The 14,753-nt window shown below is 46.1% G+C and overlaps 1 protein-coding gene across 1 annotated transcript in view; it reads left to right on the top strand.

The window, feature by feature from the left end:
- The window catches only part of ehbp1l1a (EH domain binding protein 1-like 1a), a 40,127-nt gene extending 33,901 nt beyond the window's left edge, over nt 1–6,226 (top strand). Inside the window, exons 15-26 of the mRNA XM_034290424.1 lie at nt 322–412; nt 626–792; nt 918–966; nt 1,058–1,528; nt 1,752–1,803; nt 2,169–2,212; nt 2,328–2,439; nt 2,940–3,039; nt 3,483–3,556; nt 3,916–4,030; nt 4,438–4,541; nt 4,589–6,226. Coding sequence (XP_034146315.1) covers nt 322–412; nt 626–792; nt 918–966; nt 1,058–1,528; nt 1,752–1,803; nt 2,169–2,212; nt 2,328–2,439; nt 2,940–3,039; nt 3,483–3,556; nt 3,916–4,030; nt 4,438–4,534 — 1,372 coding nt within the window. The 3' untranslated portion in view covers nt 4,535–4,541; nt 4,589–6,226. The remainder of the gene's footprint in view (nt 1–321; nt 413–625; nt 793–917; nt 967–1,057; nt 1,529–1,751; nt 1,804–2,168; nt 2,213–2,327; nt 2,440–2,939; nt 3,040–3,482; nt 3,557–3,915; nt 4,031–4,437; nt 4,542–4,588) is intronic.
- Nucleotides 6,227–14,753: the final 8,527 nt, after the last annotated feature.

Genomic DNA, 14,753 nt, shown 5'->3' with positions numbered 1-14,753 from the left:
GTGGACTTTGGCTTTGAGACAGTAGCTGTAGCTGCTGGTGGCTTAGATGAGGAGAGGTATGTTGTGTTTACCTGGACAAACAGTGCAACACAGCTGTGGATTTTTTTATGTTTTGTAATTAAACTTACTTGAAAATAATTCTGTGTGACTACTGTGTGCCTGCATCAAAGTGCACTCATGGAGAAAATGCCATTCATTGATTTCAACAATACAAGTATTTTAAATTGTGTTTCTAATAAACTGGAGAAACAAACATCCAGATTATGTCAATCAGTTGCTGTTCAGTCTGGTCATATTAAATCCCTGTATGTCTCTTTTTAGCCAGCAGGGGGCAGCAGAGGCACCAACTATGCCAAAATTAAGACCTGCAAACTCTCAGGAAATGGAAAAAGACTGTGCTGCTTCCCCAGAAGTAAGTTATTTATAACCTATTAGTTGACCAATCCTCCACCATCCATTTAGTGTCAGTGACCTTTGAAATAAAATCCAGACCTCTTACTATCATCATAACTGTTTATGTTTAGGTTTAAATGACTGTGTAATACTTGCAAATGGCTGCGGCATGAAATATAAAAATGAAGTGCTGCTCACATTTTACTGTGAATTTGTGTTTAATTTGCCTTAGGATCTTGCGGCAAGTCAGGGGCTCGTCACATCCAGCCAGTCCCTACTGGAATGGTGTCAGGAGGCCACCAAGGGTCACAAGGGAGTGAAGATCACCAACTTCAGCACATCGTGGAGGAATGGCCTGGCCTTCTGCGCCCTGCTGCACCACTTTCACCCGGGGAAAATGTAACATTCAGTTCCCCCGTGTGAACCATGTCAGGTGTTGTGTCACAGCTTTTATGACAGCTTTCTGATGTGTGTAACTTGTGTTTCCTTTTTGCTGGGAATTCCTTCTTTCTCAACGGGCTTAGACATTTTGAAATGTTGGACCCTTATGACATCAAGGGCAACAACAAAAAGGTAATTTCCTTTGATCCCGTTTCATAACCACTTATCTACCGTTGACAATTTGGTTAACTTCTCCCCAAACCTTCCGCTCATTTTCAACCAGGCCTTCGACGCTTTCGCCGAGCTGGGCATCTCCCGGCTGATGGAGCCCTCGGACATGGTTCTGCTGCCCGTGCCCGACCGCCTCATCGTCATGACGTACCTCAACCAGATCCGCACTTCCTTCCTGGGCCAAGAGCTGAGCGTGCTGCACATCGAGGCGGACAGCAGCGAGTCGAGCTACGGCGTTGCTTGCCAGATCCAAGACGAGGCCCTGACAACGGAGACCAACGGGGACGCCGGGGCGCAGGCGGCTGCTGACACGAAGGGCGGTACAAATGGGGTCGCGGTCCCGCCCCCCAGGACCAAGCGGTTACTGGCTGGGGGGGCAGCGGGAGGGGCACAGGTCCCCGTCGCGCCACCCAGGACACACTGTTCGTCAGCCAAGTCCGGGTTCTCCCATCTGAAGGATGCAGATCTGGTTAAGAAGCGCCGGTCCCAACGCAGGTCAATAGACGAGACAGACCCAGCAGAGGTAGGTGGGCCGCCGTGCTTTGAGGCTCAGCAGGTAGACCTTGGCAGTAACGGCGCCAAATGTTACCGGTTGGATTTCTGCTGGAGACTTCTGGCTCTTCAACTGAGCTGCTTTGGTTGAAAAGTGTCGGCTAGAATTACACAATCTCTTCCCTCATCCTTGTCTCAGTTTCTCAATTCGACCTTGTCCGTCTCTGTGGATAATTTCATTGTTGTATTTACAGGCTGCTGTAGGTCAGGAAGAGGTTGGAGCTGCGAGAACCAAATCCGAACCAGGTACATATACTGTATTGATTCTGTGACATTTTCGGAGTACCAACATACGATGGTACCTTAACCCAGATCTTAAAAAAGCTTATCCCAAGTAATGTCAGGCAGAAGGACTTTACTACACGTTGGTAGTTCTTGACTCATTCACCCTGTGAGCATTTTGCATCACTTAATCCAATTACTTTGATTGCATCCCAACAACAAGATGAGAGCCTTAATAAAACTATTCTAATTGGCTCATGTTATCAGTTTAGTTTTCTTCTTTTTTTATATAAATGTTTTTACACTTTAGAGTTTCTTTTACAGTTCCTCAGCTGAGCTACTGCATTCATGCTCATATATATTTTCCTGTTTTTGTATCTTTCATGTAGAGGGGGCAACTGGTGAAGAAGGCCGTTCAGCTGAAGAGTTCCAGGTTTGTCACTTCCTCAAATCACTATCTGCTGCTGTCATAAACATTGGTACATCAAGGAAATACCAACGATCAGATAGCTGGACAACTGTGTGTGTGCGTGTGTGTGTGTGTGTAGGACACAAGCCAGTACGTGCTGAGTGAGATGCAGGCCCTGGTGGCAGAGCAGAAGCACATTGACAGCCGAGCAGACACTGTGGAAAGAAGACTACGGCGACTGATGGAGTCAGGTGAGGGAGAACGAAGGCTGGGTGGTATGGGGGTGTAGGTCAATCAATCAATCAAATATATTTATAAAGCCCGTTTTACATCAGCAGTTGTCACAAAGTGCTTTTACAAAACACCCGGCCTTAAACCCCAAGGAGCAAACAACAGTAGTGTTAAATTTCAATGGCTAGGAAAAACTCCCTAAGAATGCTAAAATGTAGGAAGAAACCTAGAGAGGACCCAGGCTAGGAGCGGTGACCAGTCCTCTTCTGGCTGTGTCGGGTGAACATATTAAGATTACAATTGTAATAATTAACCATGTGAGGTGAGGGGGGGTGGAGGGAGGTGGAGGGTAATTGAGGAGGAGGGCAGTAAGCAAGGGTGGAGGGAGGTGGGGGGAGTCTGGAGGGAGCAGAGAAGGGGAAAAGAAGAAAAGAAAATATAAAGTCTTTCAGTAATTTTCATAACATTTAGTCATCTTCTCTTAATATTAATGCCCCCTTTTCCGTCTCCATACTTGCAGGTAGTGACAAGTTGCAGGAGGAGAAGTTGATTCAGGAGTGGTTCACACTGGTCAACAAGAAGAACGCCCTAATCAGAAGACAAGACCAGCTACAGCTACTGTAAGATACACAGTCCCAACTTGGCTCTGTCAACTTGGCACAGGGAACATGTATCCACTGCACACAAGACCCAGTCAAAATGTTACTTCACTGTTTGTCTCCACCCACTGGAACTAGAGAGATGTGGAAGCTGCCTCAGTAAGCCACTGGGGAGCAGTAAGGGGTTAATTGCCTTGGTTGGGGGCAGGGATGAAGAAAATGTTTTGTCACCTTGTTGGCTTGGGAGTTTGTTTTAGCAAAGTTTGGATTCTTGGTCAGATGTTGTAATCACTAGGCCACCTGCCACCCCTAACCAACACTGATGTATTTAAACAACATTTCACCAACACTGATGTTTTTAATCAACATTTCACCAACACTGATATATTTAAACAACATTTAACAAACACTGACTTATTACAGCTGATTACATTGATCTCACCAGGCGTCATTCTGCTCTACAGGCAAGAAGAGCAGGACCTGGAAACAAGGTTTCAGATGTTAAACCGAGAACTGAGAGATATGATGGCTATTGAAGGTGACTATAAATTAAATTAGTAAATTCTGTGTAAAGGAAATGAGTAAATTCTGCATATTGCAGTTAACTTTGGGCAAGACTCATGGATTAGGAGGCAGACTGGCTCACAATGCAAGGAATTTATCCTCTCTTTAAGGCTGCTTTATCATAGTAATTTACTAACTTTTAGTTCTAACATAAAGCAAGTCAAAAGCCAATAGAATAAGTAATGTCAAAAATACACATTGCAGTAAAAACCTGGTCTTGAAGTTCATTCAGCAAAGAAACAACTGCCTACTCTTCACTGTCACAATTCCCTAACACCTGTCTTCCCCATGCTTGTACACCATGTACGCCCTCGTCTGCGTTTTCCTCTCCAGAGTGGCAGAAAACGGCCGCCCATAAACACAGAGAGCAGCTGCTTCTACAGGAGCTGGTGTCCCTGGTCAACCTGAGAGACGAGCTGGTCCACAACATGGACGCCAAGGAGAGAGGGTGAGGCAGCCACATCCGTGTACAGAATAGCACCTCAAGCCCAAGACAATGGGCTCATTTTGACTGGAGGGGTCATATGGCCCCTGCTCGAAAGTAGCGTACTATATTAGAGAACCAAGCAGTCGTTTAGGACGCACGACGTAGCCCGGCTGAATCCTGCTCGCTGAACGGCCACAGTAGAAGCCGAAACACAGCACAGACACCTAACACACCCCGCTACACGTAAACCATGGATGTGTTAGCCTGTTACTATATGGCCGTAGCGGTTAGTGCTATGACAGCAATGAGATCCCAGGTGTCTGTTGTCTTCTGTGAGTTTCCGTCCTCCACCGCCACAGAGTTGAGCCTTGGGAGAGGGACCAGCCACGGTTCTGGCCAGTCACTAAACCCCTCTCCTCTGCACCCAGGGCTCTGGAGGAGGACGAGAGGCTGGAGAGAGGCCTGGAGCAGAGGCGCAGGAAGTACAGCAAGAAGGTGAAGCAAGAGAAGTGTCTGATGCAGTGACGCGTGGCACCGGCTGCCCCCCCCCCCCCCCCCCCCCCACGTGTCTGTGGACACCAGCGCTGTACAGAGGGATTGAGAACTATGCTACGCCGGCCGGACCAAGATGGCGGCGAAAGATGCTCGGTGCAATCTAGCCAGCATTTGACGTCAGCGGCCCCACTCGGTTGGAATTGAGTGATTATTCAATGTGGATGTGCAGTGTGCAAGATATGACTGTATGGCGTTGTTTTATGTTTAAGCCCCAAAGACATACATCTGTTACTAACTTATTACCAGTCTGTTGCCTTACATGTGTCAGGAGGGAATAATGGACGAGGTGTTTTTTCACTGAAGGGATATTTTTTAGTGGGAGGTTGCCAGTTCGTATGAATGCCAAAGTCCGGACGTACGCCAATGTAGCAGGTGGACCTAATGCCTTTACCAACATGAAACTGGCTGGCGTCGTTTTTGAGTCCAACTGACTGGCTGTAATTACAGTGTACCACAGGGAATGCCAGATGGAGCTTCCTTTTTTCCTGCAAGTTGTTTGTTTGGACTGTGCAGACGGTACGCGGCAAACATTGATTGACGGGATCCGCGTCAGTTGTACGCGGATGAAGAGAAAACAACCAAAACGGACTGTTGGGATTGTTAAGCGTTTACCTGCAGCGCCCCAAAATGTACCTGCAATGGGAGAACTCGCCTGAAAGGGAAACCAATGGGAGTTTACGCTTTAGCCATGGAATAAACCAGTTCAATTATGACATAGAAAGATAAAAACATTTTAAGGAAGTTTTAACTTAACAAAATAATTTATGGTTTTATTTATTGAATTGCAGATATTCTTACATATCCTGGCTGTCAAATGTGCCTTTAACCGGATGCGTTGTTTTAGAATTTTAAAGCTTTGCATGTTTCATTTTTGGTTCGATGTATTTATTTTAGCAGGGAGCTCAGCTAAGAACATATTCATATTTGTGATGATGGCTTGGCAAACGTATGCATTGAGGTCAGTTATTGTTTGTGACTAACTTTAGTTATTTCTGGTTTTCCATAATTTGGGTTCGGTTGTTCTATGAGTTGAAGATATTGATGAAAATCTCCGGAGTCAAAAAAAAGGAAAAATTTTAAGATAATTGAAATAGCAAGAGAACAGGAATATTCAAATAAACTATGTTGGAGTGTTTTAATTTGTAGCTGAATTATAATTTTCTTTTACAGGTAGTAATTACAGGTAGTTATTATTGAACGTCATATATGCATTAAAAGAATAAACCAGACATGCCAAAAAAGAAACAGCTTTTACTAAAAGATTAGCATAAATAATTCATGCACTTCCTAGATGAATGACACGATGCCAAGAGAGGTTGATATTTTATTATATCCTTGTCCTATACAATGCATTGTGATTCTCTTAGATGAAAAAAAGAGGCTTCTGTATTGAGTTATTTTGGGGGGTCCTTTGAGAGTGAATGGTTTTCTAGAATTACTTTGAAGTTGTGATTCTGCTTGTCCCTTCCGAACGGCCCCACTGTTGTGAGTTACTGAGGTAATGTTTACTATTCCCTGTGTGAGTTTGAGAGATTTTCATGTGGTTTTCTGAAATTGCTTTTTGGGGACATTTTGTTTGTTTTAATATTAAATACATCTGCACTATTTGTAACAGTTGGAGAATAAAAGCTATCACCTTGCATCTAACATGCATACACCTTGCTCTTTTTCAAGTATGTATCTTTGTGTATTTCATGAATACATTTTAAGAGTTTGTAATCTATATGCGATATGCATTTTGGGCATTTCTAAGCTCCACATGTCTTGTCAGTTATGCGTATAGTACCTTCATGTACTACAGGTGCTGGTCATAAAATTAGAATATCATCAAAAAGTTGATTTATTTCAGTAATTCCATTCAAAAGTGAAACTTGTATAATGTATACATTCACTCCACACAGATTGATATATTTCAAGTGTTTTTTTCTTTTAATTTTGATGATTATAACTGACAACGAAATATATCAGTCTGTGTGGAATGAATGTATACATTATACAAATTTCACTTTTTGAATGGAATTACTGAAATAAATCAACTTTTTGATGATATTCTAATTTTATGACCAGCTCCTGTATTCACACATTATTCTCTCGCTCTCTCCCTCTGTCTGCCTCTCTCTCTCCTCCTTTCCCTGTCTGTCTCTTATTGTCCTCTTCCATTTTCCCTCTCTCTCTCTGTCTGTCTCTCCCCTCCTCTCCCATTTTCCCCTTGCTCTGTCTCTCTCTCCTCCTCTCCAGTTTTCCTTTCTCTCCATCTCCATCTGTCTCTCTGTCTCCACCGCTCCTGTTTTCTCCCCTCTCTGTCTTGTCAACCACCCCCCCAAACCCTTGCATGTGTGTGTTTTTTCAGACTTTTTGTGAAGCCTGTAATTGAGTGTGTCCACCCACCTCTCTGCAGCAGAATCTTTTGTGACACACACACACACACACACACACACACACACACACTTTCCGCGGTGCCCTCATCCATTCCCTCGTGAATCATCCTTCAGAGACCCAACAAACACACACGCGTTTACCATCCCTCAATCACTACTCCTCTAACGCTCCGGGGACCTAAAGTACATGCCCACATTGTTCAAAATCAGTCCATCCTCTAATGTGAATTAGGTGGCAGGGCTGCTGCGGTTTTCACACCTGGTGAGCAGAGCTATAATAAACTCTGTAACACTCAGAGCTTGCCACTGCACCCGATAACAGTTCCATTGGTTTGCTAATGACCTATTTTATCTCCCGACTGACGTGTGACCAAACCGAACCCCCTATTTGCAAGTTGAATTTTGTTACCCCATAAACAAATGTCACGCAGGGTGTTTGTGCGTGAGGGAGACTGAGAGAGGCAAAGAGAGATAGAAAGAGGTTGTGTGTGTGAAAGAAGTTTCAGGAAGTGATAAGTTGTGGTTTTCCTGGTTCAAGGGAGGGAATCAGCCGTTGATTGTCTGTGGGTTGCAATCGGTGACGTACTGTTTTCCCCATCAACCACAATGAGGAGGAAGATGTTTCTTGGTATAGGGTCCCGAATTCTACTTAATTGTGTTGTAAGAGTAATGTCCAAATTGTGTCCAAATTGCTTGAATGCCAACTTGCTTTGGCTGTTTGGTAGTGCATTCATTAAGTGTTTATATGGACTGTACCTGCACAATGCCCAAAGAAAGACTGCACCCGCGTTTCATTGTGTCAGTGCCACAAACTTTCATGCATTTACTGTACATTTCGTTATTTTTCTTCACATAACCACAGGCTGTACTCCACACCTTTTATTTTATGAAAATGAATAACATATGTTAGTGTGTCTAGGATGCCCCGGATCGACTTGTTCAACTTCCCAACAACATCCGGCTACTTCGCATATTTTCCTTCCCTTCGCCTCTCTATTAATGTGCTTGGACACAGAGCTCTGTGAACAGCCAGCCTCTTTAGCTATGACCTTTTGTGTCTTGCCCTCCTTGTGCAAGATGTGAGTGGTTGTCTTTTGGACAGCTGTCAAGTCAGCAGTCTTCCCCATGATTGTGTAGCCTACAGAACTAGACTGAGAGACCATTTAAAGGCCTTTGCAGGTGTTTTGAGTTAATTAGCTGATTAGAGTGTGGCACCAGGTGTCTTCAATATTGAAACTTTTCACAATATTCTAATTTTCTGAGATACTGCATTTGGGGTTTTCATTAGTTGTCAGATATACTCACCTAAAGGATTATTAGGAACACCATACTAATACTGTGTTTGACCCCCTTTCGCCTTTAGAACTGCCTTAATTCTACATGGCATTGATTCAACAAGGTGCTGAAAGCATTCTTTGGAAATGTTGGCCCATATTGATAGGATAGCATCTTGCAGTTGATGGAGATTTGTGGGATGCACATCCAGGGCATGAAGCTCCCGTTCCACCACATCCCAAAGATGCTCTATTGGGTTGAGATCTGGTGACTGTGGGGGCCATTTCAGTACAGTGAACTCATTGTCATGTTCAAGAAACTAATTTGAAATGATTCGAGCTTTGTGACATGGTGCATTATCCTGCTGGAAGTAGCCATCAGAGGATGGGTACATGGTGGTCATAAAGGAATGGACATGGTCAGAAACAATCCTCAGGTAGGCCGTGGCATTTAAACGATGCCCAATTGGCACTAAGGGGCCTAAAGTGTGCCAAGAAAACATCCTCCACACCATTGCACCACTACCACCAGCCTGCACAGTGGTAACAAGGCATGATGGATCCATGTTCTCATTCTACCATACCATACCATACCATACCATCTTCTTCCGCTTATCCGGGGCCGGGTCGCGGGGGCAGCAGTCTAAGCAGGGATGCCCAGACTTCCCTCTCCCCAGACACTTCCTCCAGCTCTTCCGGGGGGACACCGAGGCGTTCCCAGGCCAGCCGGGAGACATAGTCCCTCCAGCGTGTCCTAGGTCTTCCCCGGGGTCTCCTCCCGGTGGGACGGGACCGGAACACCTTCCCAGGAAGGCGTTACGGAGGGCATCCGAAACAGATGCCCAAGCCACCTCAGCTGACCCCTCTCGATGTGGAGGAGCAGCGGCTCTACTCTGAGCTCCTCCCGGGTGACCGAGCTTCTCACCCTATCTCTAAGGGATCGCCCAGCCACCCTGCGGAGAAAGCTCATTTCGGCCGCCTGTATCCGGGATCTTGTCCACAGGTGAGAGTAGGAACGTAGATTGACCGGTAAATCGAGAGCTTCGCCTTGCGGCTCAGCTCTTTCTTCACCACAACAGACCGATACATCAACCGCATTACTGCAGAAGCTGCACCGATCTGTCTGTCAATCTCCCGTTCCTTCCCTCACTCGTGAACAGGACCCCTAGATACTTAAACTCCTCCACTTGAGGCAGGCACTCTCCTTCTGTTTACGCCAAATTCTGACTCTACCATCTGAATGTCTCAACAGAAATCGAGACTCATCAGACCAGGCAACATTCTTCCAGTCTTCAACTGTCCAATTTTGGTGAGCTCGTGCAAATTGTAGCCTCTTTTTCCTATTTGTAGTGGAGATGAGTGGTACCCGGTGGGGTCTTCTGCTGTTGTAGCCCATCCGCCTCAAGGTTGTGTGTGTTGTGGCTTCACAAATGCTTTGCTACATACCTCGGTTGTAACGAGTGGTTATTTCAGTCAAAGTTGCTCTTCTATCAGCTTGAATCAGTCGGCCCATTCTCCTCTGACCTCTAGCATCAACAAAGCATTTTCGCTCACAGGACTGCCGCATACTGGATGTTTTTCCCTTTTCACACCATTCTTTGTAAACCCTAGAAATGGTTGTGCCAGTAACTGAGCAGATTGTGAAATACTCAGACCGGCCCGTCTGGCACCAACAACCATGCCACGCTAAAAATTGCTTAAATCACCTTTCTTTCCCATTCTGACATTCAGTTTGGAGTTCAGGAGATTGTCTTGACCAGGACCACACCCCTAAATGCATTGAAGCAACTGCCATGTGATTGGTTAATTAGATAATTGCATTAATGAGAAATTAATAATCCTTTAGGTGAGTGTAATCATCAACATTAAAAGAAAAAAACACTTGAAATATATCAGTCTGTGTGGAATGAATGTATACATTATACAAGTTTAACTTTTTGAATGGAATTACTGAAATAAATCAACTTTCTGATGATATTCTAATTTTATGACCAGCACCTGTATGTGGGTGATATTGAGTTCATTTGAATGCATCATCCACTTACTATCATTAAAACCAATGTGTGTCAATGAACCAGTGGGTTGATACGATTTCCCTCGGTATAATATCATCATCATCATCTTCCGCTTATCCGGGGCCGGGTCGCGGGGGCAGCAGTCTAAGCAGAGATGCCCAGACTTCCCTCTCCCCAGACACTTCCTCCAGCTCTTCCGGGGGGACACCGAGGCGTTCCCAGGCCAGCCGGGAGACATAGTCCCTCCAGCGTGTCCTAGGTCTTCCCCGGGGTCTCCTCTCGGTGGGACGGGACAGAACCGGTGACAAAGGGTAGCCCTGCCGGAGTCCAACATGCACTGGGAACAAGTCTGACTTACTGCCGGCAATGCGGACCAAGCTCCTGCTTCGGTCGTACAGGGACCTGACAGCCCTTAGCAAAGAACCCAGGACCCCATATTCCCGAAGCACCCTCCACAGGATGCCACGAGGGACACAGTCGAATGCCTTCTCCAAATCCACAAAACACATGTGGATTGGTTGGGCAAACTCCCATGAACCCTCCAACACCCCGTAGAGGGTATAGAGCTGGTCCAGTGTTCCACGGCCTGGACGAAAACCACACTGTTCCTCCTGAATCCGAGGTTCTACTATTGGCCGTATTCTCCTCTCCCGAACCCTGGCATAGACTTTCCCGGGAAGGCTGAGAAGTGTGATCCCCCTATAGTTGAAACACACCCTCCAGTCCCCCTTCTTAAAAAGAGGGACCACCACCCCGGGTTGCCATCCCAGAGGCACTGTCCCCGACTGCCACGCGATGTTGCACAGGCGTGTCAACCAAGACAGCCCCACAACATCCAGAGACTTGAGGTACTCAGGGCGGATCTCATCCACCCCCGGTGCCTTGCCACCGAGGAGTTTCTTGACTACCTCTGTGACTTCAGCCCGGGTGATGGACGAGTCCACCTCTGAGCCCTCATCCTCTGCTTCCTCAATGGAAGACGTGACGGTGGGATTGAGGAGATCCTCGAAGTACTCCTTCCACCGCCCGATGACATCCCCAGTTGACGTCAACAGCTGCCCACCTCTACTGTAAACAGCATTGGTAGGGCACTGTTTCCCTCTCCTGAGGCGCCGGACGGTTTGCCAGAATCTCTTCGAGGCCAGCCGATAGTCCTTCTCCATGGCCTCACCGAACTCCTCCCAGGCCCAAGTTTTTGCCTCCACAACCACCCGGGCTGCAGTCCGCTAAGGAGTCCCACAAGCCAACCTAAGGAGTCCCACAAGTCAACCAGGCCTGATAGGACTCCTTCTTCAGCTTGACGGCATCCCTTACTTCCGGTGTCCACCACTGGGTTCGGGGATTGGCGCCTTGACAGGCACCGGAGACTTTACTTTGCGGCTGCAGCTCCGAGTGGCCGCTTCGACAATAGCGGTGGAGAAAATGGTCCCCTCGGACTCAATATCTCCAGCCTCCCTCGGGATCCAGTCGAAGCTCTGCCGGAGGTGGGAGTTAAAGGTCTCTCTGACAGGAGACTCGGCCAGACGTTCCCAGCAGACACTTACAGTACGCTTGGGCCTGTCGAGTCTGTCCAGCTTCCTCCCCCGCCATCGGATCCAACTCACCACCAGGTGGTGATCAGTTGACAGCTCCGCCCCTCTCTTCACCTGAGTGTCCAAGACATACGGCCGCAGGTCAGATGAAATGACAACAAAGTCGATCATCGACCTGCGGCCTAGGGTGTCCTGGTGCCATGTGCACTGATGGACACCCTTATGCTTGAACATGGTGTTCGTTATGGACAAACTGTGACTAGCACAGAAGTCCAATAACTGAACACCACTCAGGTTCAGATCAGGGGGGCCGTTCCTCCCAATCACGCCCTTCCAGGTGTCACTGTCGTTGCCCACGTGGGCGTTGAAGTCCCCCAGTAGAACGATAGTGTCCCCAGTCGGAGCACTTTCTAGCACCCCTCCCAGAGGTCGGGTACTCTGCACAACCCTTCGGCCCGTAGGCACAAACAACAGTGAGAGACCTATCCCCGACCCGTAGGCGCAGGGATACGACCCTCTTATTCACCGGGGTAAACTCCAACACATGGCGGCAGAGCTGGAGAGCTATAAATAAACCCACACCAGTCCGCCGCCTCTCACCATGGGCAACTTCAGAGTGGTGAAGAGTCCATCCTCTCTCAAGGAGTGTGGTTCCAGAGCCCAAGCCGTGTGTGGAGGTGATCCCAACTACCTCTAGTCGGAACCTCTCAACCTCACGCACAATCTCAGGCTCCTTCCCTGCCAGCAAGGTGACGTGCCACATCCCTAGAGCTAGTTTCCCTGTCCAGGGATTGGGTTGTCTAGGCCCCCACCTTCGACTGCCGCCCGATCCTCTCCGCACCGGCCCCTTATAGTCCTTCCTGTGGGTGGTGAGACCACGGGAAGGCGGCCCCATGTCGCTCCTTCGGGCTGAGCATGGCTGGGCCCCATGGGGAAAGGCCCAGCCACCAGGCACTCGCGTACAAGCCCCAACCCCGGGCCTGTCACGTACCTCAACATTTTTCTCATCATTAAGGGGTTTTGAACCGCTCTTAGTCTGACCCGTCGCCTAGGACCTGTTTGCCTTGGGAGACCCTATCAGGGTTTAATATACTCACTGATTTAGTATAGTGCATAGAGAGTTTGTGACTCTCAATCCTTTGTAGTCTCACTTACAGGCCCTTGCAATTTGCCCAGTGGCTAAAGTTCATGCCCTGGTGTGCTAGTGTTCTAGAATGCACGGCCAATACAAACAAATTTCATTTTATCCCAACAGAAGAATAGTCATTAGATTCTGTGCTGGAGCACAATCTAAAGTGTTTTCCTGTTATGATGGAAAATAGATTGTATCTCTGGAAGTGCTCACAACGGAATAACTGCTTCTGAAAGTATTCTGACCCCTCCATTTACCCCACAGTGTGTTGTGTTATTGACTGAATTCATAATGGATTACTTTATTACATTACATAAAATCCCCTTTTGTGAAATTTGTGAAAGTTTATTGAAAATACCATCCGGAAATATGTTATATACATAATTCAGACCTTTTGCCATGACCCTCCAAATTGAGCTCATACAGTAGCTTTCAAAATTATATGTCCCTTTGAACATGTTGTATTGTGTTACAACATGTTATTCAATATTTGATAGAGGTTTGGATACGTTTCTACCAGCTTTGCACTTTTTGCCAGTCCTTACAGCACGTTTTGCTCAAGCTCCATCAAGTTGGTTGGGGACCTCTTGAAGAACAGCAATTGTCAACTCTTTCCACATATTCTCTCTTTTCACATAAACTAAGTAACCAGGCTCAGCGGGCCTTGGTCAGGCAGGTGACCATGAACCTAATGGCCAGTGCTTCAGAGTTCCTCTGCATATAGGAGAACCAGCCAGAAGAACAATCATCTCTGCATCATTCATCTCTGCATCGTCAGTCAAGTCTTTATGGTGGAATGGCTAGATGGAAGCCATTCCTGAGAAAGAGACACTTGTCCTGCCACCTGAAGGACAAGCATGAGAAAATGTATTCTCTGGTTTGGTGAGGCTAAAATAAAGCTGTTGGCTTGCATGCCAAGTGCTATGTCAGGCGAAAACAAGGGACCTCACATCACCTGGCTAACCAACACTACTTTGAATCATGGTTATGGGAGCATCATGCTATGGGGATGCTTCTTAGTAGCAGGGACAAGGATTGAGAGGAACCTCAAGGAAGAATGGGAGAAACTGTCTATATCCAGGTGTGCAAAGCTGGTAGAGGCCCACTGAAAAAGACTCACAGTACTGAATAAAGGATCTGAATATTTATGAAGATATTCATTTATTTTTAAATATAAATTGGCAGAAATGTGTGTAGATTACTGTTAGAAGAAATAGATGCAATTAATTCTATTATTTTATTCTAATAGATGGAATTAAGTCTATAACAATGTATTTTTGTATGTAACTGATGAGCTCATTACTAACTGAATTAAATGTTAGATTTCACTGGCACTAATCTTCATTAGCCTTCATATTGCTTACTTCAGCATTTATGCTGTGACATCTGATTCATGGCTAATTTTTAAGCAACAGTAAAACTATTTTGCTTTATTCTGTCAGGGACATTGCACAATGTGAAAGGCAGAAAGACCTAAATAACTACAGAAGTCATATGAATTCAAACCTGGGAAAACAGGCAAAGAAGAAGTGAAAGATATTGCCCAATAATGGGCTTGATAATCAGTGGGTTAAAAGTTTTAACAATATCATTATTTAATATTGACATTTAATAGTATTTCAGTGTGATTTGAATGATTAAGAACTGCATTTGCATCAAACCTATCAAGTGAGGTTACATGGGATGGGACAAGATGATGATGGGGGACCCAGGACTGATTGATCCTTAAGTGGGAGTTTTTGGTTTGACTCCAGGCTGAATCACCAATCATGGTGATTCAGCCCCTTCCCAAAAACCCCTTCCCAAAAATGTAAATACTTGGATACGTTTCCTAAGTTATAAGGTGTAGGCTCTACGT

Source organism: Esox lucius, chromosome 24 (genome assembly GCF_011004845.1).
Source record: "Esox lucius isolate fEsoLuc1 chromosome 24, fEsoLuc1.pri, whole genome shotgun sequence".
NCBI classification, from domain to species: Eukaryota; Metazoa; Chordata; class Actinopteri; order Esociformes; family Esocidae; genus Esox; species Esox lucius.
Note: the sequence above shows the minus strand (reverse complement) of the source record. Positions and strands in the feature narration are given on the sequence as shown.